At 42.2% G+C, this 27,756-nt stretch overlaps 1 protein-coding gene across 16 annotated transcripts in view; it reads right to left on the bottom strand.

The window, feature by feature from the left end:
• Window positions 1–27,756, bottom strand: part of CELF2 (CUGBP Elav-like family member 2) — a 707,230-nt gene that overhangs the window by 45,630 nt on the left and 633,844 nt on the right. For all 16 annotated transcript variants that reach the window (XM_066278852.1, XM_066278847.1, XM_066278845.1 and 13 more), the window contains 4 exons: window positions 23,252–23,386; window positions 14,367–14,446; window positions 10,167–10,325; window positions 6,713–6,776 (listed from right to left, as the gene is read on the bottom strand). In XM_066278852.1, the coding sequence (XP_066134949.1) occupies window positions 6,713–6,776; window positions 10,167–10,325; window positions 14,367–14,446; window positions 23,252–23,386 (438 nt within the window). The remainder of the gene's footprint in view (window positions 1–6,712; window positions 6,777–10,166; window positions 10,326–14,366; window positions 14,447–23,251; window positions 23,387–27,756) is intronic.

Below are 27,756 nucleotides of genomic sequence, written 5' to 3'. Positions count from 1 at the left end.
TGATCCCTAGCACCTGAGGAATTTGGGGGAAATGGAAGAGAGGAAGGGTTAGACGGAGAGAACCAGCCGAGAGTGCTACCTGTGTCCGTAAAGTCACGGTGCACTTTTGACCGGTCACAGGAAAGCAACAGAAGACGATAGAAATGTGAAATCTGCACCAAATAAAAGGAAAACCCTCCCAGTTTCTGTAGGAAGATGTGGCAGCATGTGCGCATGTGCAGATGATGACGTAACACCGTGTATACAGCAGAGCAGCCCACGGCCATCCCAGTCGAGATGTGATAGCTACCTAAGGAGCCCTAAAAAATCTGTGCGTGAGCCCACATTGAACTGCACTGAATAGGTATGAAACTGGGAGGGTTTTCCTTTTATTTGGTGCAGATTTCACATTTCTATCGTCTTTTGTTGCTTTCCTGTGACCTGTCAAAAGTGCACTGTGACTTTACGGACACACTGTATATCTGTCCACCTGTTACTGAGTGGCCACAATGGGCCAGACCCTGGGTACCACACTGAGAATTAAACAGAAAACAAGACAGTCCCTGTCCCCAAAGAAGTTGCTGAATATTGCAGCAGGCAGAAACCAGGACCTGGAGAATAATCCTACTTCATCAGTGTCTGAACCGCCCAGACTCAGCTTTCTCACTAGGCTCTAGTTTGACAGGGCTGAGTCAGAACAGACAGCCCTGGGTACTGAAGCACTGAGGCGGGCAGTGAGCATCACGGTGCAGGACTGTGCCCATCCTTCCAGTCCTCTCAGGGTCCCTGTGGGCTGACCCTGGCAGGGTTCACTGGGCCCCCTCCCTTTCATTCCCAGACAGAAGCGCTTGGTACTCTGGAGGTGGACAGGGCAGCTTTCTTGCCACCTATTCTGGGTGGGGGGCCCATTCTCAGCCCTGAACCGCACATTTCTGCTTTTCTCAATGCAGGGACAGCTCATCTTCACCTTGTCCTGTGTTCCTGGGGCCTGGAACGCACAGCTCTCTCTGCTGGTGACAATGAGACAACTGCCATTTGCGGGAGGCAGTACGGCTGGTAGAGATGAGTGTAGGCCCTATTCTCAGACACCCGAGCTGCGGTCCGGGCTCCGCCTCACCTCCCGCCACCCTGCCTTACCCTGAGCAGATGTGCCCGCCTGTGCTTCAGCCTTCTCTGCTCTAAAGCAGAATAAACAGAACCCGCCCTGCCAACAGCACGTGTCCTCGTTACTGAGGTTTTGGCTCTTCCTGCCTCCCACAACCAGGGAGCCCTTGTCCACAGTGTGGACATCCCAGCTTAGCAAAGGGGCTGGGGGACCATGCTGTTTCCAGAAAAGGCCTTTGCTCCAAACCAGGGAGCAGCTTGGGAAGCGCTGTGCAGACACACCCACAGGTTCACTCTCTGCTCTGTAACCGCACCAGACTCCTCCGGCACAGTGCCACTGTCTCTTCAGATGTCACAGCCTGCTCCCGACTGGGATGAGGTCTCTCCTTCCTTTAACTCTGTGCTGGGCCAACACTGGGGCCCACAAGGCCATTTAATAGGAAGTTTCTGCTGCTGCTCACTTCTAATTCACATTTCTGGTTCTTTTCTGTCTCTCTTTTTTGGGGGTGTCTGAGCATTGTCTGCTTGCTCAGGCGCCTCCAGGGCCTCCGCCCGCCCGGCCCGGCCCTCTCCGCTGCTCTCACACGGTCATCCGCAAAGGGCGCCAGACGGGGAGCGGGCAGCAGGCTGGGAAGGCTGGGTCTGCTTTGGCACACAGCTCTTTTCTAAGAAGAAAAAAATTCCAAGTTGAACCCGACAAAGAACTCTGCTGAGATGGGCACCCCTAGAGACAGGAGTGATAATCTGGGTGACTAGAAATGCAAAATATTTAAGTAAGTTTTATGAAGTCCAATACTGTACCACGATTAAGATGGCAGGAAAAAACGTTGGGAATACATACAGTCCACATTTCATTCAATGCTTGTGGAGAGAAGGTCCTTCTCAAAACAAAGAAACAATGTAGAAAACACGTGCAATATGCCTACTTGCAACTTAAGATTTAAAAAAAATTATTTATAAGGAGAAGTGCATGAAAATTTAATTTAATGTTCACCTTAGGTAATTTTGTGTCTTATTGTTCATAGCAATTACCATAAATCTGCATATCAATAAGCGAGAACAGATGTCAGTTGTTACAAGTGCTTGCCAATCAGGTCTGTTAGAAAGTGACAGATGGATGGTTATAAAACGTTCTCATAAGGCCCATTAGCACATTCACAGGAAGTGTCTGTGGTGCGAGGTGGGAGCTGGGCCTTGGGAAGAGGCGGGATCCTGTGGGCCCAGGATGCATACCTCACACCTTGGAGGGTCTTCAATGCCAAGTTCTCAGCCATTAGTGTAGTTTTTTAAATGCCTTCCCTCTTTCCACTTATCACAGATATTCTGAGTCTTCTCTGGGAATGGATCTCAAATTGATGAAAGCATTGCCATGTTGTTTGGTGCAAATATTTGCACTCTATAATTGTACTGTTATTTTTAAACCGCAGACTAGGTATTCTGAAAGGGAGTTACTAGCAAATTAACTATCAGAAGTAAAGTACAAGTTTTCTCTTGTTTATCTTTATCAAAAGATACTCTTCTTTGGCCCCTGCATCATATACAATCCCTCACCCTAAAATGCATTCCCCTAACAAAAAGCAAAACACTCTTGTGCACTTGAAATGTTGTTCAGAATGAAAGAAGGCACTTCCCTGTCCCTCAATTGCTTCTTTTTGAGCAGATCGGGGGCTCTCATTGCATTATTTATCCTGGCCTTGTTTGTTATTTAGCCTGCTAAACCCTTTGTGTACGGGAGTCACTGCAGCCTGTATAGATGCAAACATACCTGAATTTGCTGAGACTTGAATGCAGCTTCCCAAGCTTGAGGGCAACAGAGAGCCCAGGTTTCAGGATCGAGTTGAAGTGGATGTGGAATTTGGATCAGCCACTTACTAGCTTAGTAACTTTGGGCAAGTTTCTTAATTAACCTCTGAAGCCTCAGTTGCCCCACCTGTAAAATGGGATACTAAAGGTTCCTACTTCATGTAGTTGTTTGATATTTAGAAATTCTGTATCCCTAGTCCATATGATGCCCCTTCCTGGTGCTGTGATCTCACAGAGCTTATATAACCTTTTCAGTTTCTCCAACTGTAATGTAGTAACAAAGAGGTGGTTTTGGTGTGCTGCTGTGAGGATGAATGACATGGTTATTTCAAGGAGTTCTATTAAAAACACCCTGTTTTTCTAACATGATCCTCTTTTGAGATAATAGTTGTTATAAAGAAATTCATGACTGAAAAGTCACCTTTCCTTTATTCATTTTCCTTCTTTAGGAAAAATCCATACTCTGAGCCAAAACTCAGGCCCAAGTTTCTGAGATTTCAGAAATTTATGCAACAAATACCACAGTTGAATAAAAAAATAAACAAGTTTTTTTTTATTAGAAGTTTTAAGAGGGAAAATCAATCAACTTCAAAGATGTACAAAAAATAAACATAAAAGCATTCATCTTGTTAATATTTGATCCCTCCTGACTTGTGTGGTGGCACAGTGGATAAAGTGTCAACCTCAAATGCTGAGGTCGCCAGTTTGAAACCCTGGGCTTGCCTGGTCAAGGCACGTATGAGAAGCAACTACTACGAGTTGATGCTTCCTGCTCTTCCCCGCCTCCCCCTTTTCTCTCTTCTCTCTCTAAAATCAATAAATCTTAAAAAAAACAAAACACCAGATTTATTAAGATTTGATCCCAATCTATTTTCTGCTTTTAAAATCCAGATTAAATAAAGATATCCTTATATAAAGTCACATGTAAAGTTACTTTTAGTTTGACAAAAAAATATAGTTGATGTTTTATTCAATTTTACTGATACAACTACTTAGTAACTTGGAATCTAAAATTTTTTTCTATTTCTTTTTTTTCATATTTATTTTATTTTCTTCTCCAACAACAAGTGTTTTACTCATTCAGATGAGACATTTAGACTCTGGTGATGAACTTGACTCTCCTGTAGGATAGATCATTATGTTGTGAGAGTTGTTCACAACAAAATAGTACTGGTTTCCGAGATGATATTCCACCCTCTTTGACGAGTGCTCCACACTGGAGTATCTGAACTTTACGTGTGGAGTTTATAAGACAGCACTGTGGACACAGAAACAGCAGCTGGACCATGCAGCTGCCTCCCTGCCCTGTGCCACAGCCTCAGTCCTCGACCAGCATCTCAACCCTAGGTGCAGTTAGGGATCCCTGTCCTCTGTGTTCCTTCACACCCTTCCTACTGGATGTGTTATGGACCATGCGCTCTGTACCACGCATCACATGGTACAACTAATTTCAAATCCTCGACAACCTATCTGTGAACATACTGTCCTTAGCTTATATAATGTTTTTTGGCTGAGATGTAAGACTAACTCCAAATTTCTTAATTAAGAAACCAGGAATTTAACTTAAGCATCACTGGGAATGTATCTAAAACATAGAAAATTTGAGTTGATTGGTTAAATTTATTCATTCATCATTCAAAAGTAGTCATGAGCACCTCTTAGAGGAGTGAGGGTTGAATTCAGCCCCAGCCATCAGCTTTGGGAGCACCAGAGTGGTAGAGAGGTGGGGACGGATGGTAAGGAAGGACTTCAGGGGCAGGAGAAAGAGGCCCCTCCAGTTCACTTTCTCATCATGGGTGGGATGACCAGCAAAGACAAAAGAGCAGGAAGCCATTTAATTTAACCTTATTGAAAAAACTATACCTTAAATCATGGTGTTTCAAACCTTTAGGAAGATGAGGTTTTAATTATGCTTATGAATGAAGGGGACCCTTTGTAGAAAAATCACTGCAGACAGAGCTGTGACATCTATATCCTTAATACTCTAAATATTCAAGGCAATGGCCATATGGACTGTTCAGCAGTTGATTTCCCAGACTGCATAGAACAGGGTACTGATTTAATATATTTAAGGTTCAAGAAAGGGGCATTTTGGAAAGCCCAGCCCCCTTATAGAGTGCCTTGAATTATCCACCTGCCCTGTGCACCTTCTACGGTCTGTGATTCCCAGATACTCTCAGTTTGTAAATGAGCACGCAAAGCGTATGAAGGCCAGCATCCTGACCTGTGACTGGTGAGGCAGAGATGCCCACAGTCTAATAAAAAATGACAAGGCTTTCTGTCCACCCAGGAAGGTGTGCTTGGCAGTAGCCTGAAGACCTCGTGGCCTTCTCTCCATAATTCAGCTGTGGGAGTGGGAGAGCCTGAGGCTGCCTCAAAGCAAAGGCCCTAATTTTGGACCTTGGTGTGTCCATGCTATTAGAAGAAAAACAAATCATGCATCAGCTGAAAATATGACAAATCTTAGCATTTATTTTAGAGCTTGCAATCTGGAGGTTTTCTCTTTTTAAAACAGAAAACTTCCTGAATATTTTACTTAATGTCACTCCAATTCCCTTCACAGAACTAAAAATAAATTAACCATTCACTAGGATTCTTAGCTGGGAGGCCAGCTTCCCGAACTGTATTCAGAAAGATACTGATGAGTGATTTTACTACTTATCATTTGAACATATTTTTTCCCTAATAATCCAAAAACTGTAATTACAACAGAACAAGCTGGCAGTGCCACTAGGTTTAAAGCTCAGTGAATATAACGCTGCAGTGTTTTACTGTCGGCCAGTATGTCCCGTCCGACAAGTTACCATCAGCCCATGAGAACAACAGCTGGGCTGATGGTCACAGCACACACATGAGGAGACACTTATGTATGCTCACCGGAAGTCTTTCCAGATCATTCCAAGTGAAACGAGGCAAAAAGCAAGGATATGTATTTTGGAAAGAAAAAAAGGAGTTTCCAAAGTGACATAAAGAAATTTGGCTTTTATTCTGCACATTGTCTCAGGGTATCCTTGAGTAAAACAAACTGCCTAATTTTATGTGCCAAATCTCTGTTCTGGCCCTCACTCCCCACCTCTTTAAAAAGCAGCATGGAAAAAGCTTTTTCACTGCTCCTTGCGACAGGTTAATGGCACCTGGGCTCTGATTTATTGCACAAGCTGCCTTCCCTGGCCCCGTGGTAAGTTAGGATCTCAGCCTGGAAGGTGACACAGTAGGAGTGACCTTTCACTAATCACTGCACCTCAGTGACTACTGACACAGCTCATTAGAAAGAGAAACCCTTCAGGAGCTTGGCTTTCAAATCTAGCCACACTTTGATTTTCTTATGAACAAAGATTATACTTTCGCATAAAAGCGTCTGATGCCCAATTCTGTCAACCGGGAACTCAAGTAAAAAAGGCGCCCTGTTAATTGTGGATATTATGGGACTGTGAACCATAGCAAAGATAGGCCTGCAATCTTGGCTTTCATTATGGAGGCTACACCATTTTTACTGACTGCCTATTATTAAAATTTCAGAAGGATGTTAATCATTTTGGCTTCCCTGAATATAAGAATCTGGCTGGAAATTCCCCAGTAACCAATCTAGTTTTTAAAAATAAGAAAATGAGTCTATGATGCAGCCCCCTCATGTTATAACACAAAATGCCAGAGGCAGGAGAACGACTTTGCGATAGCTATTCTAACACCTGCACCACCACAGGAATAGGACAGGACATGTGACTGTCCTTTGTTTCTGTTCCCCTGCTGCTTTTCCTTGCCCACTGAACTCCCTCAAATTCAGGCAACAGCACAGGCAAAAGGAAAGGCACAGTTGATGACTTACCAGCCATTTGCTGAATGCCACTGAATGCACCCAGGTTGCTGGAGGAGGTGGCCTGCTGCAGAAGCTGCAAAGGAAGGGAAAAGTATACCATCAACACAGCGTGCAGACGAGGGTAAAGGAACTTCTGAATTAAACTGAGGACACATACAGCTGGTTGCTGCTGTCTCTTAATGAACAGAGTTGGGGCTATAAATCCATAACAACATGTAATCTCTATTAAGAAACACAGACGCTGGAGAAACTCAATACCTTAAAACAATTAATCAATTTACTCAATCCCTTAAAACAATCAATTTACTCTTTTTAACAACCAGGTGTTAAACCGATTGAAAGCAACATGGCACGACTAGTGCTATCTCCCTGCAGTCTAGTAGTCACTGTAACTCATCTCTTCCAATCAAGGTCCACCTCCGTCTCTTTCGCTCCCTGCACACTTAGTTTCCTTCATCCTTTATTAGAAGCACATGAATTCACTGACTCTTGGGTCAAGAGAGAAATTATCATGATAGCTACAGACATATACATCTCTATTAACAGCTATGACTACATGACTAAGATAGTGGGCATGCATTTTAAGACGGTTTTCCTGGCAAAGAGAAATATACTACTTGTCAAAACTTAAGAAGCACCTGGTATGATGCTGTACTATGCATTATGAATGTCAGTATATTTAAAAATTACCGTATCTGTGAAAATGTGCTTGCATTTCTCCCTAGAGCTTTCAAAAACACATTTGGTAAAGGCATGAGGTTACTGTCCTAAAATGCTTCTTTATTTGCCCAATTAACTTGAATTATAGGTTAATGCTTAGGTGCTATACTAAGTGTTTGATTAGATTTATAGATATTCTCTTTCAGTTAAGGTTGATCAATACAGACACAGTTTGTATATGGACCAAGCATATAGTTACCTCCTTTACTCAAATGTACAGGAATACCAAAAAGCATAGATTCACAGCAAAAGATTTTTCACACCAAATTTATTATTGAAAAATTATGTGCTTTGAAGGAAAAGATGAGTTCACTATTTAAAAAAGAGCTTTCAGAATGTATATTTGGAGCTCTGCAAAACATAACGTACAGGACCTTCAGTCTGGGTGAGTGTAACGCTCTTCAGGTCAGTAAGAAAAATCTCCAGGATAAATACGACTCAAAAATAGGAATCTATCAATTGACTTGAAACACTGGGCAGGATGGGGTATCAATGGCTAATTAAACCAAAGACTTAGTGACAATGATGGTATGGGGATTAACATTAACAGTTACCACAAAGATGTCTCTGTCTCTAATGTTCATTCATCTCTCTCAGCTTGTTGGAACACAGGCAGGGCAAAAGTAGGTTTAAAGTTGTGAGTAGACAAAACATAGTTTATTCCTGCACTATTATTTATTATTTTAGTGTTTATTTGTATATTTGTCTTTTTTAAAGATTTTATTTATTGATTTTTAGAGAGAGGAGGGAGAGAGAGAGAGAAGGGGGGAGAGCAGGAAGCATGAACTTGTAATAGTTGCTTTCTGTATGTCTTGACCTGGCAAGCCCAGGGTCTCAAACCGGTGACCTCAGCATTCCAGATCTATACTTTATCCACTGCGCCACCACAGGTCAGGCAGTTTTCTTCTTTATATATTTTTTTTCTGTATTCGTACTTATGATTTATCTTTTAGGTAATGATGGCTGGTAATTTAACGTACTTTTGCTCATGCCTATATATTACTTAGATATGAGGACAGACAGAGCGAGACAGAGAGCCCCCCCCCCACACACACACAGAGGAAGAGGGAGAAGCCAGGGATTACCCACTTTGATAGAAAAAACCCTTATTTTGTGTCTTGGTTTTTGAAAATTATGGAGCGGGAAGCTGGATTGTGAGAAACTATGCAAAAGTGAGCTTGACTTCAATCTCTGATAAAAATTCTTGTATACGCCATTAAGCAAAACTCATTTTTTTTCATAAAATTTCTAGTCTGATGGACCAGGAAGAAGACATGGCAGAACACATATAAATTTTATCAAGACATCTGGCAAAATCTCTCATTGTGTCTCGTGGATCAGATGGAGAAATGGTGTGACAGTGGCAGTAAATTTGGTCAATGGTTTTAGTAAGGACACAGAGGAAGACAGGAGAAGCATGCTCCTTATTTATTAATAAACACACATTGAGTAACTATTATATGCAGGACTAGGCACTGGGAAAGGGAGGAAAAGAAGGAATAGAAGCCATGTCTATCTTCTGAGAGGCAACACAGCAAGACAAGAAAACACAGAGGAGTGCATCCCGCTGGGCCACCAGCAGCATGATCTTGGGTCAAGTGATGTAATCTTGTTGAGTTTCCCTTTTCTCACCCATGCAAACAGGGTGGTCTGACTTGTCAAGGCCACTGAGAGTACTATTTTGCAGATCAATACAGGTTCTGTGACAAAGGAAGCCTAATGGATCATGTAATTCTGAGAGGGGCAGTTAAACATCAAATGACAGAATTAGGACACACACACACACACACACACACACACAATTAAACATCAAATGACAGAATTAGGGGACACACACACACACACACCCTGACAGAAGCTGAGGAAAAAGCCCAATCGCACATGAAATTATATTAATAAACATGGAGTCTAGCATTTAAATTCCAAAACAATGGAGTACAGTAGCATGGTTCAAGTGAAGATAAATAAACATTTTGAGGAGTATTAGCTGCCTTCCGAGTTGCATATGACGCGTTACTACACAGGCTGCTCTCAGGCTGTGGTGAGAGCTTTTAGATCCACAGCAGGGGTCACTGCTCTGTGCCGGTTCAGGTCTCACTAGGGGAATTTCCTTCAATGCTGGTGACTGTGTTTTAAGAAAGCCTAACAGAGGAAAACGGGTGTCTCAAAGGGAAACCACGCCGGTGGAAGTTGAGAATCAATGAAATGTGAGGGATGACTGAAAGAACTGGGTCTGTTTGGCCTGAAATGGAATCTAATTTTTTTGGTATCAAGTAAAGTAAGAATATTTGACCTAGCCAACAGAGTTCCTCCTGGGAAGACCCAGGGTCACTGAAGGAAGTTCCAGAGGGATTTCATTTGCGGTCCTGCCTTGGCATGGGCTGACCTCAGGGGCAGTGAGCTCTCCTGACCGCCACTGACTCAGGGTCCTTAAGTAACTACTGAGTAGGCCACACCCCTTCTAGTGCAGGATTTAATGTCTCTGAAATATGGGTGAGAAATTTAGCCTTGTGGAACTTTGCTCAGCCTACATCAGGCAAGAATTAAATTAGTTATGTGATAAATGCCAGTCCATTTAACTTGGAAAAATTTTGTATCAATGCTGACCTCAACTATTTCCCGAGATTCAAAGTGTGCCCCAAATGAATTCATTAGCACACTCGGGACAGTAGGTTGTAAGAGTTATTGTGGGTATGTTCCCTCTTTTCTGGGTACCTCACAATGACTGGCCTTCTGCACTTACCGCCAGGTACTGTGGGGTGAGTCCGCCCAGACCCGTCAGGTTCCCCCAGGTGGCAGTGTTGAGCTGTTGCATCTGCTGTGCGAGCTGCTGTTGGAGGCGTCTTTGTTCTTTGTCCTTCTGAGTGTCAGCGAACTTCACCACGATTGGTGAAGAGCAGCCCTGTGGTCAGACACAGCGGAAAGTGAAGAGGGAGTTACAGCCTGGCCGAATCCTCTCATGAAACTCAGCAGTGGATCTAGCTTTCTGAACTATCTTGGAGCATATGGAATGGTCTGGAATGGTTTTAAAATGGTTATTGATATTCCTTCTTCTTCTCTGAATAGTACCATCAACAGAAAATTCCAAATACTGTCAGTGGTTTCTTTGGGGATCTGGTGGTCAGTGGAGCCATTTGCTTTCTTGCTCTTGTTAGTAAACTGCCTCTCCTTCCTTCTTCGTGGGTCTTCCTTCAACATTCTCAGGACCTCCTGAGAGAGAAGAGACCTTACCAATGTTCTTTAACTAAGCTTCACGGTTCACTTGTCTGAAAGATAAACCTGTTTTGTGTAAGCAGGGGACAAAGAAGGGGGGAAAAGTTGTGATAGGGATTAAAATGTCTTTCATTCATTTGTTTTTTCACTCTTTCCAATTTTCAGTTATGTATCTGTAAATTGTGGAAATGTGGTGATCATACTGATCCAGCAATATAATCAGGAGAAGCAGATCTGTTTTAGGAACGCAGATGAAGGAAGGAGATATTCAGAGAACACAGGAATTAACCAACGTAATTGTTCCCATGTCTTCAGAAAGCTCTCTCTTCCTTTTGTATCACATCTACACTATCCACAGTGCCCAGAGCTACTGTGAACCAAAAAGTTTAGAACTATAGTCTAGTTAAAGGAACTACTGCATCAATGAAAAGAAAGAGAAATCCACGTGGCTTCTTTTTCTAACAAATCTCACCTTCTAGGTCCTTCTTTCAGTTTTCATTTCCTTTAAAAGGCAAGGAGTAGGGGTAGTGAGTAAAAAATGGCCAAGGGTTACACATGAGGATGAATTCATATTTGATACAGATAAAATCGTTAGGGAAAATAAGGGCCTAACTCCTCAAGGCATGAAGAAGACCTCCTTCCGGAAGCACCTTCCAAATGTCTGCATGTGGTGACATGCTCTCCTCCCTCCCCACTCTTCTCTCCTGTGTAGGAGAGCCTGCCTACACACTTCATCACAATTAAAGCGGTTAACATCTTGCTGAGGTAAAAATAAGTAATTCTACCCTACTGATTAAGGAAAACTTTTATTGAAACTCAGCATGATAATAGACCTCTCTCACTCCTCTCAGAAATGTTATATTCCTATTTAAATGAACTTTTTCTTTCTCTTGCCTTAGGGACATTTTTCTTTCTTCTAGAAAACAAGCTTACATTTTTTTTCTCTTATCGCCTTGGGTGGTTATTGGGGAGGTAGCTATGAATACGTGAGGCTACGTGTCTGCTGTTACCAAAAAATGTGCGAAAAATGAGGTGGCTCTTTGATGGTTCAACTTCCAGCGTATCAGTCTTCAGCTCTGGTAGCCACAGTCACAGTACAGAATGTTAAGTGTCATAAACTGCACAAGGGTAGTGTTTCCACCATTTATAAAAAACTATGCTTCATTTTTCTTCATCTGCTCCATTTTTCAGCACTTCATTCCTTAAAGAGGGCAAAATGCTCTGAAGATGAAAATTATATAGAGAAAGGGTTTTGCATGGAAAAGGGTTATTATTGCTGTATCAAATTTGTAGGATAACAAATTATAGCATCTCCTCCTAACAGTGCATTTACTGTTTATTTTTTCTTCCTTAAATACCAAAAGATATATAAAAGCAGAAAATCAGGCCAATGATTATAGCTTAAAATTTACTTGAAACTGTGAAACGGAAAAACGGGATAGGGATAGTTTGGAGGAAAGTAGAAAAACAGAAGGTACAACATTAAAAATTAATTATTTTAAAAATGTGTTCTTTTAAACTTTGATGTTCACATTCTTCTGAATTCAAGTCTCTTAGATAATATACATCTTGCTTAAAGATGTGAGTCAGAGTCCTAAAAATAATGTAATTCATTAAAAAAAGGAAAGAAACTTCAGTTGTACAACTACAATGTAACTGCATAATGTACAATTTTCCATTTCAATGTCAATATTTTTAATTAAACAAGGCATTTAAGTGTCTGAGGACCCGTTCTTTAAGCACGATGTCCCGACGTCACACAAGTGCACCAACTTTGATTTTTAGAACAGACAGTAACAAAGTGTCAAGGACTTCTTAAGAATTAGTACACTGCATTCTCGATAGCATAATTTTTTTCATCATGGGAGCCGTTATTCCTTGGGCTGGGTTCACACCCAGTGCTACCCTTCCTGAGCTCCCCTCTGTAGCAACGCAGGGGACCCAGACCCTTGTGCCAGCAGCTCTGTGTCTGCACTCAGGAGGCTCTCAGGGAAGGGGCTGAGGTGGCACTGTTTTAACAGAGCTGAATAAATTTACACTAAAAAATTATCTAAAAAAAAATTATCTAAGGTGAGACAAATTTAGGTACAAATCACTAAAATTACAGGAAATAAAAATAATTAAGAATGAAACATATACATGGAAGATAATAAGTACAGGTAAAGACATTCTTTTTCCTAATAGCACTTCCATTTTAATCTCCGAACTGAAATGAAGCTGGAACTCTGACTGGTCCACGATAGTGGAGCAGCCTAGGTGAAGAGAAAGGGGCACAAAGCTGTCACACAGGTAACTGCATGTTGCACAAGGCTGGCTTCCTACAGATTTCAAATCTGCCAATTATCTCCTATTGTGGCCGATTTTCACCTGAGCTTGCCTTCAGGTAGGGGGGTGGGAGTGTCTTAAAAATGCATTGCACTGAAAGGAAAACACAGTGATTATATAAGATATGTTAGGAATATCAATAGGATATGTTAGGAAGTCAAAATGAAGTTCAAAAAAGACAATAGGCTTTTGCAATGCTGATATCAAAACTCAGAAAAGTACAGTAAACACTTAATGACAATGCCATGCACACTCATTCCCCCCTTCCCACCCACCTTTTGGCTCACTGAAAAAAGTTGCCCACAAAACATGACACATAATGAGCACTTAGCTCCCAGCATGCTTTGGGAGAGGCAGCATTGCAAAAAACAAACAAAACAAACAAACAAAAAAATAAAAACCCCCAAAAATGGAGGCAAAAAGCTCAAACAATCAATAAAGACATTTTTTGCAGATTAAATAAAATTGAAAATATTTTTTCCCCCAAAAGATGAAAAACATAACTTCAGATAACACCACAAGGCCACCTGTGGAAAAGATCACCCCTACACAAAGATACAGTGTACATAATACAGCAGCACATGCACTCCCAAATGATTCTATCAGACAATACAGAATAAGTAACAGCATATCATTCTTGGAATGCTTTTGTGCAAAATTCTGAAAGGCCATGAACCAAATCACAGAATAAAAGTATAGAGCCATCTATCTGCATTGGTGGGTGAATGCCCACACCAGGGTATTTATCTTCCCCTACAGCTATTATCTTGCATTAGGAGAATACATTTGAGCCTTTATGTTTCTGGGCTATTGTTCATTTTTTAGTTAGCAGACAAATCTAATCTTTCAGGGGATTCTCATCCATGAGCATTTTCACTGGATAAATAAAGTGGGAGAACTAGTAACTTTCTCCAACATTCCTAATGTAAAAACACAAGCCTGTTTGATTAAAGATAACTTGATTTCACATTAAAAAAATTAAAAAGAACCCTGTTGAGTTAGTGCAGGGCAAACTGCAATTTGGAGTGGGGGTCGTTCATGTTGAGTCTGTACCAACCCTGGGCTGAGGAGCAGATGTGGTCCTTTCGGTACAGAACACTACTGGCTTAAACTGCATCACGGCGTTATATGGCAGGCCCTGCGCCACTGCAGTAAAAGGCTCAAAAATAATGGAGAAGAGGGGAAGGCTTCCCTAAGTCCATTTGAAGTCGTTAGGGAAAAAATTCAGAGAGAGAAAGAGAAAGGAAGGAAGAGAGAAGAGAGAATGAATATGAATGAATGAAAAGAGATGGTGAAAGTTTAAATCTGTGATTGTCATGTGAACAATCCACACAGGAGAGAATTGCGTTACCATTCCCCATCATTTGCACAAAGAAAAACAAAGAAAGGGCAGATGATACAGTACCTCCATGGTCTGAGACTGATGCATGGCTTTGATTGCATTCTGTGCCATTGCCCTTGTAGAAAATGTGACAAACGCACAGCCTGTGGGAAACAAGGGGACAGGGAGCAGGAAAGACAAAAAACAACAAGACAAAAGGGTTGGACGCTTGTTAAACCAACACGGTCTACGAGAACTGCCACAGGACGACACCGTTCTCAGTAGTACATAAAAAATAAACAACTTCTCTCTTTGGCTTTATCATAGTTTGCTTTTTACGCACAGTGCTGACTTGCTAATTTGACCAACGTAGAAAGATTTGATTGATTAGTTTATTTATTTTTTTGAAATGTAGAGGAGGAGAAGGAAATTGACTCTTTTTAGCAACAGGTTTGAAATTAGCAAAATCTAGTTTACATTTTCAAAATTAAAATGTTGCTATTTTGTATTTTCTGCCTGGCTGATTATCTTTACTTAGGGCATCCACACATTAGACTCTGGATTTTACATTTTAGCGTTGATTTTTCAGCAGCAAATAATAAAATTCTCACTACAAGGGCAAATGAGCATAAAATTCCAAGAGCTTGAAATGCCAGCAATCTAATCTCTTCTGGGTAGATAAAAAGTATATGTGTATAAATATACAGTGATGCCATTCAAATTGAACCAATATACCACATCTTACACAAACTGGTCCTTACGAATTATGAACAAAACAACTGCTCTGTTACACCGAGAAGGCTCAACAGTGCATATAAAGCAAAAACTTTACATTTGCCTTGGAGTTTTTATTTGTATAGAATCTTCACAATTTTGGAAGTTGTGACTTTCTGATATGTTATCAGCGATTTTGACCTTAAATCTATCATTCCTAAAACAATGGACTTTCTCCTGTGAGACCCATTGAACTTCCCGGGCTGTTTTTTCTGGTTCTGAGAGAGAACCTGTCTGCAGGGTCTCTCCCTGCAGCAGCGCTGACCACCATGAGGTCACCACTTCAAATATGTGGCCTAGTGCCCTTTCCACTAATAAAAAACACTGCCTTTTGAAATTCACATTTTATTCATCTAGCACCCTTGGGCTTCTAAGAGAAAAAGACTGTGAAATTAATGCAGATTCAGGCTGATTTTATAATAAAACCACAGCATACTAAAAGCTGAGCAAAAGCAATGTGGACTTATTTCGCTTATGATCTATAATGACTTTAAAAGTGCATTGATTTTCAGCTTGTTTAGCCTTGCACAGTTTGAACTTAGGTATCAGAGAGTAATTTAGTGTTCCACTCAATTTCCTTAAAACATTATTATTATTACTACTTAAAAGATTTCCAAATGAAGCAGATCTAAACACCGAGAGGCTAAAGTCTGTTATCATCCTAGAGTGAATGCAAGAAAATGGAATTCTGTCATCGACAAGGCAAGATGGTTCGCCCCTGTTGCCAGTAAGCTAAATAGAACGCTCTCCATCTAAACAACCAGTGGATTGTTTTGTTTCCGTAAATCCGTTTGCGAGCCATAAACCATATTTCCTTCTTTTGCTCTGCATGCGTACCTGGTGAGATTATCAAGTCAATACTGTACTAGCACCTTTTAATCAAACAGCTATCCCTGCCCATTAACCCCAAAGCACAACAACATCCAGTCATAAAATAAGTCAATGCATTTTTTTGGGCATTATGCTAAAACTTTTAATACACAAAACTCTCAGTACATAAGCAATTCATCTCCTTTTCACCTCCCAGTTAAGTTGGCCTTCTGGAGCCTGAAGTATAGCTCACTGTGACTGCTGAGCTGTTTCATAGAGTTCTCTGACATTAGAGCAGCTGGTGAAGCTCTTACTTAAACACGCTGCCTGGACCTATGCTGGCTGTCGGTTTTGTCATCAGTAGAAGCAATTTGGCAACCTGCTCTAAGGCACCTAGATGATGTGTGTAACAGAGTGTGAGACAGATGACAGCACCTCTCCTGGCTTCCATATTGACTGATACTCAGCTCTAAAATGACCGAGTCCCAAATTTACATTCAATTCAAAGATATATGTCTTCAAAAATATTATCATTACCGCAGACGTTATTAGCAGAGGAAATAACACTAAGAGATTTTTCCTTTCCTGTTTCTTATCTCAAGAGTACAATGGAGGCAAAAGCAAATAATCTAGTGGAAATCTATTTGAAACCATGTGAAGCCTGGAGTAACTGCTTTTAATAGTCAAGAGCCATTGTTTCATTCACTTCATTTGCTCTTATTATCTACGATTATGTGCCAAACTGACCATTTCCAAATAGGGGTTAAGAATGAATTAAAAAACGTAAAATGTCAACAAAAATCAATAAGGCACAGTTTAACATTTACCACAATTTCAGAACAAGCAAAACTTTTGTAAATAACTTAGTAAGAGAGATACAGGAATTAACAGGTCTAAAAAGAAAAGTATTCATCATAGTACAATAAAATTATACCTCTATAAGCTCAACCCATTGCCCTTTCGTCTAAGAAACCTGCAATTAAAGCTCCGCTGATGCTTCTAATTATAATGATCCTCACCCCATCCAAAAAAACGATCTGACAAATCTGATGACTTCTTTAACCTTTTTATTCTATTGGCAATGGTGTAGTAAGTAAGAGAGGAGTTGTCTCCTTAGGGACTCTGTCAGGTTTTGTACTGTGTGCTGTGTTCAATTACTTAGTGGAGAGAATTACTGTGCCATTTATAAAGTGAGAGCGCATGTTGAAAAATTTCACTCTCTATGCTACTCTGGTTGAAGTTAAGTAACTTCAGAACCAAATATTTCATACATTGGCAGTGTTTTAACTTTTATAATATCTCTAAAACAGTAGGTCATGGTAGTGCTATGGTAAGATTTCAATTTTCTTTTCAACACCACTGAAAACACGGTGGTGGCTATTCAGGATTAGGCATCAAATCTATGGCTTTTCACCAACATATGCTCCCAATACGAAGATTGGCTGCTGGCTCCTTCGACAAGCTAACTATGTCTTTCCATTGGACAGAAATAACTTCGGTCATAATTGTTCCTTCTTCCACTAAAAATGAGTTTCTGGGTGCATCAGGGTTCACTAAGGCCTGACAGGACAACTGCTCTGATATTGTAGGATATAGTCCTTAATTTTCCTAGGCTGTTTTGTGTGCTATCTGAGCAGTCCATTCTTAGGCTAGTGACCAAAACATACAGAAAGTAGGTTTGGGGGAAAAGTTACAAGTATCCAAACAATGAAGCTAAATTCCTTTTGAAGGGGAGTATTAGATAAGATAGCCTGTATTCTACGTCTTAAATTCTCCAAATATATGATGGCTAGAGAGAGAAAGAGAGAGAGAGAGAGAGATTCCCATCTGTACACGTGACCAACCTTGCAATTATTTATTATCTCCAATTTCAAGAAGTCAGAGATTGCTAACAGAAATGAAAGGAATCGAATTCCTCTTATTTAGGTGAGGTTGCCTTCTTTGCTGCTAAAACAGATAAATGATTGACTGGGGAAAGATTTCTCAGAGTGACTCCCTCCTCCAGACAGGATCTAAGGAAAGCACGCAGCCTGTCACAGAGGAGACTTTGGAACACATCCATTATACTTGTCATTTCAACTGAAAGGATATCTTAACTCAGGTGTTCTACCGTCTCTCTTGTCTGCAAGAGAATTTTTAGAGAACTAGATGAATTCTTGCTCTGTACACACAAAAAAAACTACAAGCACTTTTAAAAGCATGTACAATGCCTGAGCCTTTTTTCTGCTATGTCTTTGAAAGAGGCACAGCAGCCTGCTGTATTTCAACCGAGAAACGCATATATTAAAATAATGTGTACTGCATGAAGGAGATTTCAACCTATGGAAAACTGGTTTATAAATTTATAAATTCCCATCCAGCTGGAAAAAGACTGCAATGCACCCAGTTTTCCTCATTGTATCTTTTTTTTTTTTTTTTTTAGGAATAGCAGGGTTATTAAATGTATGTTATTAGTGTAATACTACTGGAGCACCAAAATTAATACTCTCATGAACCATTTCCAATGTTGGGTCCATTTATCTAAAATTGGCATAGAGAGATCATTCATGTATGGCACCTGAGGTTGAGTGCAAACCAGGACTTAATAATTGGCAGAATCTCATCAGAGACGAGACTGGAAGATTGTATCCAGCACAAGATGACAAGATACAGGTAATAATCCAGGGGGCACTTGATACAAGCTCCTGCATTTTGCACTGTTTAGGTCCTGTGTGGGCAAGACTAACATGGAGTGATCAAATCGGAGGCCCTCTCTGTGTACAGGTTTTAAGACTCAAAAGCCCTGTCCTAATATCCCGATCAGATATAACAAAAACAAGTGAGTATTTAATGACGGGACCCAGTCTGTGCTCATCAACATCCCTGAAAATATTGCCAATTCATTTGTCAAGAATTTTGGCAGGAAAATGCTGGAACAACATAAACACAGCTGGAATATTCTTACAAACAAGCAGAAAGTTACCTTAAATGGCAGTGGAGATTTGACTACAGTTTTTGGGAAAGAAACATGAAATAAATTCCTCCATTATCTCTGAGTTACAAATATTCAGTTGCCATGGTGCAGAAAACCCAGTAGATTGTATCCAACTAGTCCATTCTGACTGTGGGGTTATGGGTGAGAATAAACAGGTGTGCTTTAGAAAAAGGTAACGCTGTCATGTGAATGCCCTGGCTCAGAAGTCTCAAGCTTTGATTCTGAGAGCAAACATCGCATTGGACTTGCCACGTGTGGGCTCCCTGAAGGCTGCCTGCTTTCTCAACGGAGGCTCCTGCAACAGGCCCCAAGGTCCACCCACCACTGCAGAGGGGGCTGAGTGTCATGATGGTGCTTGGAAGCATCTTAAACCAAACTTGTTAGAGGAGAAAAAATGGCAGAATGGGTTACTGTGCACACGGAGAAGTGCACGTTTAGAGGTGGGTATACTGTGTAACTGAGGCAGAGTTCTGCTATGTGCTGAGTACCTTCCATGTGTTCGGCAGGTGCTAGGTGCTGTCTGTGTACAGTCACGACAATTTCCTGAGGGTGGAGGTGAGGGTCTGTCCTGGAACATGACACAGACCTGGGTGCTGGTGGGTAATGATGAGACTTTTAAAATAGTCTTTCTTGCCAATAGGTAGCTCATGGTTTTGTTTTTTGTTTTTTGTTTTTTTTTAAGACAGTGATTCTAACTGAAAGTATAGAAGGGTTTGAAGGGCTTGATGTGTACCAAGCTGTGGGTCCTGGCAGCCCACTGGTATGGTCCAGGGAGGGGTACTGAGTCAACAAGCTTAAAGAAACGTCGGCTTAATACCTATCAGGGAAATATTTAAACCACTGATGTGATAGGAAAGAAATAGTATTAGACACTTGTAGGGGAGCACCATGATTCTTGTAGCTGAAAAGCAAAATAAGAAGTGTGAACCACCAATGAAAACTTTCTTGTTGATTAGCTTATACTCTGGCCTATTACCAGGAGGCAGTTTTCAGCACCCGTGCTTCCATTTCACTTAAGTTTTATTTATTGTTGAAACAGCTGACCCAGCAGCAGGCACTGAGGCCGGAAGTGCTGAGCGCTCTTATCTGTGGTGCCACTAATGGGAGACACTTATTAGTATTTGATTGAAAACTGCAATTCTTTAATGAAAGCAAAATAGTGGCACGAAAGAGAATTGTTCTTTTAACAAACACACTGACTCAGGAGCAGTCCCCTGTGCCCAGGAGTCCCTGGGTCCTGCTAATTGAAAAACCTACCAATGTCTGTCTTTATATTTCAGAACAAATGGTTATAGATGAGTATTTTCTTTTTTTCCAGAGGGAATTCTCATCAGTTCACCATAAATTACTTTTCTGTTAAAAAAAGGGGGGTGGCAGGGTGAGTTCTGCTGCTCACACTGAGCCAGCTCTCGCGCAGAACACCGATGGGGTCTCCCACGCCTGTTCCAGAGTCAGGCTGCTTCTGTGTCTAGTGCCAGTTCATCAGCCAAATGGTTGATCAAATTGGCCAAAATCTCTAGCCCAGTCCTGTATCCTGCTCTTTTCTATGAAAGTTTGGGCTGCTTTAAAGCCTTACCTGTGGAAATAACTCAAGTCTGCTCAAGGAGCTCTGGACACTGCAGGCACCAATGCCATTCAATGCTGTCCGCATTGGACAGATGGAGAAAGTGAGAGGGAGGGCTGTTGGATAAACAGGCCCCACCCGGCAGAGGGAGGACAGAAGTCATGCCTTCCTAACTCAGTCAAGGTCTCTGCAAAACCATATGGATGATATGCTTGTACAAAAAAATCAGTCTCCCACACTACTAACCAATGATGCATTATGTGATACGCAGGGCAGATACTGGGACTGCTGCCATTTACAAACGGGGAAACTGAGAGAGAGATGTAGGAAGATGAAATACTATGGTAACATTTTATGTCAGGAGAAGTTCTGGGATGAGACCCGGGAATCACTGACCTCCAAGTCATTGTGAATTTCACTGTGTAATTTATGGCCTGCCTTCCTGTCCTTAGTGCCACATGCCTTGGCTCATGAAAAAAATACAATGAAAACTCAGAAAAGTGACTAGGGATAATAACAGGAGAGAGCGGAGCTTCTAATTAATGAAACTGGCAGAAGAAAGGGATTGGAAAAGATCATCATGTGCCTCCTACATCTTTTCTCCTTTGTTTAGCCACCCGGCCTTTCCCCTTGGTATTCTCTCCTGGTCTGTCTGCCTACGTTGGCATATGTCTGCCATAACTACAGAAGAACCATATGATCAAATATGATTAGAAGCTCTCATGGTGTGAATTTGCTAGGATGGCACAGAGGGAACTAGGTTGGAAATCCTAGTGTCCTTCTGCTCAGAGGTTGTACCAGAGCCAGAGGTTGTGTGGGTCACCAGCATGATGCATTATTTTGGGTGACATTGGTAATGGGACAGGTAACAAACTGCAGATTAGCCCACAGCACTGGGTCTGCGGTTTAGGGATCACCCTCAATAACATGCCTTATTCAGTTTTTAGAGAACACTTTTCTTTTTCTTTTTTTAATTTTTTTTTTTTTAGATTTTATTTATTCATTATAAAGAGGAGAGAGAGAGAGAGAGAGAAGGGGGAGGAGCAGGAAGCATCAACTCCCATATGCGCCTTGACCAGGCAAGCCCAGGGTTTCGAACCGGCAACCTCAGTGTTTCCAGGTTGATGCTTTATCTACTGCGCCACCACAGGTCTAGAGAACATCTTTTCAGTGGGGATTATGTAACAAGGGTTCCAGAATTGTTAGAGGATGCATAAATGGTGATCTCTGTGCCCCCACCCCCCACCCCCCTTGCATAACCACCTGCAGAAGAAAATATAGGGATGACAAGCTCTAAGCTGATCTGCCTCCTTGAGTGTTCCTTCAGACCCCCTCCATTTGGGGATCTGGAGGTGGATGTGGGTGGAACCCTTTTGTTCTCTGTGCCTGCAATTCTGGCAGCTGACATCATGAAGCACTATGTCTCAAAGTCAAAAGAACAAATGTTCTTCTGTACATGGTGCTGACTTTAAGTAAAACTAGGGAGATAGTTGAAAATTAGTGCTTTGATACTTAATGCCCAATCTTTTCTTTCCACAAGTCCTTTGGGATGGCAGTGCTATACCAGAACCAGAGACTGGGAATGAAAAGCCATTTCGAATCAGCCCCATGGAACCAGCGCTGATAACTACACCGACTGAATGAAATTCTTTCTGTGTTGCAAAGACACGAGGTGCCCAGGTTACAAATGAGATAGGTTCTTTAGGCCTGTTCTTAAGTTGCATTTATGTTAGTTACAATGGGTACATTTGCCTATTAAATGCAACTTAGATATCTATCTTAACGTAGTTTTTGTTTTTACTTTTCTGTGCATATAAGTACTCAAACATTTTAACATTTTCAAACTTACAGAACTTATCTTGTTCATAACCTGGGGACTGCCTGTATATGGATTTCTTAGAGAACTGAAAAATATACTCTACATACTTATTTTCAGTTCAGCCTCCCTGGACTGCAGTCAAAAGGGTGTTAGCACTCAGTGACATGCTTATGAATGGTTACAAAAGGCATGGTAATAGGGGATGTGTGGCATTGTCATACGGGATGGCAAACATGGAAAAGAACAGTTATTTCCAACTAGTTTGTATAACCACTTGCAAAAATATTGGTTTTCATTAATGCTCGGAGCTGCAGCCTTTGCTTCTATCCTGGTGACAAGAGGAGCCTACAGTCTTCTGAATGAAGCCATTTCTCTGTCACTAAACAGACTCCCTGAGTTCAGGACTCCAGGAGTTTTGTGTTCCTTCAGACTCCCCTCCATTTGGGGAGTTGGAGGTGGATGTGGGTGGAACACTTTTGTCCTCTGGGCCTGCAATTCTGGCAGCTGACATCATGAGAACCCTGATGCCCCAAGATGGGTTCAGTTACCTGAGTCCATATCTGCTCTGCCCTACACGGCAAGGTAGACATTTTTCCTCAGTTTGCATCACTGTCAGGAGGCCAATACCCTTTCCATTTCTTCCAGGCAGAGCCAGAAAGCCAGAAACTAAGATGAAAACAATAAGTATTCCTACTCCTCTTCCACATCTCATCCTCACTCCCCTCCCTACCCCAAGTATCTACTTCAATTTGAAATGGAACAGGGACATGTAACAACAGGGCAGCCTGCCAGATTCCCATCTGACAGTGATAACCTGAGCTAATATGTTGGCACCAAGACCTTCTCGACTTGAGAAATAAAAAGTGATCATTTCAGCTACAGTGAAAAGTTCAGGCTGGATAACTTTATCACACGGGATGTATTACAGGGTAACCCCTTGCTGCATGTGGTGGCTACATCTACCTTGTCTGTGACACAGAGTTCCAATTAGCACTTAAGGAAAGAGACCCGAGTGACAGCACACTCACCTCGACTCAGCCCGTCGGGTCCCCGGAGGATCCGGCACTCTTCTATCTGGCCAAATGGAGAAAACATCACCCTGATATCATTCTCGTTACATTTCTTCGAAACCATTCCTATGAACAATTTTCTGTCTTCCACAGCTAGGAGATAAAATAATGCATGAGCAAAGGCCATTCTCATCTTTCTCCTTGTAATCAAAGCTTCCTGACCACTTCAAACCAGGTGCCAGTCACGGGAGTCTGAGCTTGGGTCCCCAAAATGAGTCCCCATGAGTTGGTTCTTACTAATAAAATAACTTCACAGGACACAGAACACCAAGAAGTCCCCTCCCACTTTGTAAACTAATGGTAATGCTGTTTACTAAAATGTTAAAATTCCATGTAGTTGTTAGAACACTACCATTCCACAGAAATATTTTTGGAGACAGAACTGTTCTTTTTTTGTAGATGTTCGTTAACTTGAGTTGGGGGGCGGGTCAAGAGAGGAAAAACAAAACAAGAAAAAACAGGTATAGTGGAACAGTAAACAAAGCTTTTAATAAAGCACCGAGGAAGAGAACATCCTTCTCTGAGTTTATGCAGCTCAGCACTGGGGTCTGCGCGTTATAACGAAACAGGAAAGCGATCCTGGAGCAGCCTTGAGAAATGATCAGGACGGCCCCATGCTCAGGGTGACAGCCGGATGAAAGACAGAACAAGGAGGGAATGCTACTATTCTTCCCACTTGGAGGCAGGACTCCTGATGAACGGAAATACACTTTGGATAGCATGACAACAATATGCAAATTCTAACAGGGGGACCTAGGAGGTAAAGATGACCTCAGATGATCTCGGAGATTTTCCTCAAAATTTAAATGCTTATGCTCAGGATGAATGGCCTACATTTAGCTGTAAAGGCACCATTATAGCAGAGTTCAGGACAATGTTGGGAGTCTTTTTTTAGGAGAGAGTAAGAGATTATCATAGAACCCCTCAGGGAGAAGTCTTGCTTATTTCCCGTGTTCCATTTCAACCCATTATTAGAATAAAGAGAAGGCCAGCGGCTGCAGCAGCACGGTCAGAGCCCTGGGTCTGGGGACGGTCAGCGCCCTGGGTCTGGGGACGGTCAGCACCCTGGGTCTGGGAGCGGTCAGAGCCCTGGGTCTGGGAGCGGCCCTGCCACGCATCACAGTGCAGAAATCTTTGCAGATGCTTCATGATCTGGTCATTGCTATTTAATTGATTTCATTCCTGTTTCTCTTATTCTTTTCTTGGAAAGGAAGTGTCTCATTTTCATTTAGCCCACAAGACTATATTCTAAACTTTCTGTGGCCAGTGGCTTTTGGTACCTAAGTCAAACTGCATGGCTTCTACCCTCCGGGAGCCGGGACAGAGATGCATCTGGGAAGTGGTGATGGAGCAGTGTACGCATTCACTCCAGTGGGCCGCTGGCCAGCAGACCTTGGCAGGCAGGGGAAATTTCCAGTGATGTCCCTGTGGTAGCTGAAGCCATGTGTGGCTACTGAGCACCAATAGTGGCTACTGTGACTGCAGGACTGGATTTTTAATGTTAACTAATTTAAACTTAAAAAGCCACCTGTGACTACGATATTGGACCGTGCAGTTCTGAGGTACTTAAATGAGACAGCTACACGCTCCTGCCACAGAGGCCAGACTCGAAGAGACTTGGGAGATGTTCTGTGCAACTCTAAAAGAGAACCTGAGGCCTGGCAGGGGGAAGGGACTAGCCTAGGGTCACTCAGCAAGTAAGTGGCCTAACCGGGACCATGACCTCATATCCTGTTGCCGCCCAGGCTTCTTTTCACTCCCCCTGTGTCCCCTGCAAGCCCAGAGGAAGCAGAGGAGGCTCGAAGGGGAGAGCAAGGCTGGGATTAGGAAATGCAGGTCATAACACCAGCGTAGCCATTAAGTCGATATGTGACCTTGGAGAAGGAGCTGACCTCTGTGGATCATTTTTGTCATGTATAAAATGAAGATTTCAACTTCCATCTTTTTCCTTTTTTCTTTCCTTTCCCTCTTCCTCGAATGTTGGAAGAAGAGGCCTCGCCACATGTTTTGGGTGACTGAAGTGCCTGTGGGTGGTGGACGCTGGAGCCCAGAATCCATCCACTCAGCCTCTCTCCACACTGTGGATATGCCTCAAACAATGCAGAGAAACTCCAGGGCTCTGAGGAATACGGGTTGAAGCCAAAACTCCACCACAGTTGTCAACTCTGAACTGTGCCCCACAGTTTTTGAGAAAGGACCGATGGAGGATGTAGCAGTTAGCCGGCCTCTGAGAAGCATGGGCAGGGTCTGGAGGGACCGGTAGTGGGATGGGGGAACAACGTGCTGTCAGGCACAGAATCAGGAAAAAGGAAGGACTGTCTTTGCGGCAGACAGAGGAAGGCAGCCTGGCTTCAGCACAATAGGCAGCACTATTTGCTTCACCTGTAGGGAGGGCTCGTGTAAGGAAGGTGGTAACAGACGGTCCATGGCCTCTGTCTGTGTTGAGGTTCTCCGAGTAGGCATGGGCAGTGGCGGTGGTGGTGGTGGTGGTGGTGGTGGGGTCCCTGGCTGATTAAGGACCTGACTTCCTATATGTAGAAACAAAATTTTAAATTTAACTTCATTCTTTTTTCTCCGTTCAGAGTAAGTGAACTACCAACAATCTCCTCAGAACCAGGAACAGGGGAGGACAGCAGAGGCAGCGCTGGCACGACGATCAGAGTGTGAGAAACACGACACAGGCGAGAAAGGAGCTTCCTTTCTGATGGGCGTGTGTGGTCGCCGGCCCAGGACAGCTGTGCTGGTGCCAGGCCCCCCACCAGTGAGAGGGCGTGGCACCGCTCGGAACTGGAAGGGGACAGGGCCACCACTGACTGATAAGGGGCAGTAGGAAGGGAAACTTCTAGTTGTAGCTCCCCTCTCTCTCTCGTCTCTGGGGCTGCCACCCCAAGGAAGCTGTGACTGCTATCTTTATAAAGTAAAATACATTCGTATTCAATTTTTTTCTGATCCCAAAGAATCTGGTTTTAGTTCTTTTAGACAAAAGCAAATAATACAGTCCCAGTCAGTCCTTGGTTTCGTGGGTAAACCTATGATTATGGTATTTAAAACAATTTGTAGTTTTGAACTTTAGAGGGATAGGACACTAAATGAAACATGAAACTTCTCAGTAAGATAAAAAATGATTTTTTACTATGACGAATATTAAGAAATTGGAAACTGTAGGGAAAACAGCTGTGTTAGGCTTGCTCACTTGTGCTTTGCATGATTAATGCATGAGCATGTGGCAGAGACACGTGTGTATAGTCTGTGTAAGCTACGGGTGCTTGCCCTCAGGGCCGCTGGTAGATTCTCTGCCTGCCACTGTGAGGGGCCACTTTGCTGTTTGTTAGCCTGCTGCCATGAGAAGTGGTTTCCCCTGCCTGTTTGCTTGTCTGCAGTTGCAAGATTCTAATAAACAGGTATGGCCCAAAGCTTTCCGGCTCTGAAGTTCCTCTACTATCAGCCTGAATCCAACGGGGACCTGCCTGGCCTCGGCCACCGGGCCACCGGCATCACAGAAACCGTTTAGGAAATTCTGGTCTCCAAGTCATCATGAAGGGTAAACTCAGAAAGGCAAGGAGACGAATGATAATAATCTTTTTCAGTAAGTATTAGCTAAATACTTTTTTCAATAAGTATTAGCTAAGAAGAAAATAAGTTAAAACCTATACCATCCATATGTTATTGAAAATGTTAATTTTTTTGTGTGTGTGTGTGTCCATGCATTAAAGGAAGCTGGCTGTTTGCAGTCTTTTGCTAGCCAAGGTTGCTCTGTAGCTTAAACAGCTGGGCCATGCTTGCTTTAATGGCAAAATGGGGATAACCACACAGAGCAGCTTCCCTTTCCCTTGAGTTTTCCTGATTTTCCAGGGAAAATTTATTCATACAAATTCTTCTTAGAATTCCCATGCTAAGGATCTCTCTAAACAGCTTTGTCAATATTGTAAATAAATATCATTATCTTCATTTCATTTAACTTTTTCATCAATGTTTGATTAGTTTCTTGGTGGGTTTTTCCCTAAGTGTTCACAGGCAGTAAGTACGTCACTTACTTTTTCAATCCACAAGAATGCTGACTGCTTAAATAAACCTATCATATTCATATAGGAGTATTCTGCTAAGTGCTTTAGGGAAATTAAAAAAAAAAGAATAGATAAGGTCCCTGTCTTCTTGGGAAAAAGTCTATTTTCCTTTTGGACAACCAATAAATAAGCCTGGGAAAATCCTTTAATATACACAGCGCTACACAGACGGGTTCCCACCATCAGTAACAATATAGCAGGACGAGCAGGTTCCCACCACCAGTAACAATATAGCAGGACGAGCAGGTTCCCACCACCAGTAATAATATAGCAGGACGAGCAGGTTCCCACCACCAGTAATAATATAGCAGGACGAGTAGGTTCCCACCACCAGTAACAATATAGCAGGACGAGCAGGTTCCCACCACCAGTAATCATATAGCAGGACGAGCAGGTTCC

Source organism: Saccopteryx bilineata, chromosome 5 (assembly GCF_036850765.1).
Source record: "Saccopteryx bilineata isolate mSacBil1 chromosome 5, mSacBil1_pri_phased_curated, whole genome shotgun sequence".
Classification (NCBI taxonomy): Eukaryota; Metazoa; Chordata; class Mammalia; order Chiroptera; family Emballonuridae; genus Saccopteryx; species Saccopteryx bilineata.
The sequence above is the reverse complement of the archived record's forward strand: the minus strand, read 5'-3'. Positions and strand labels throughout refer to the sequence as shown.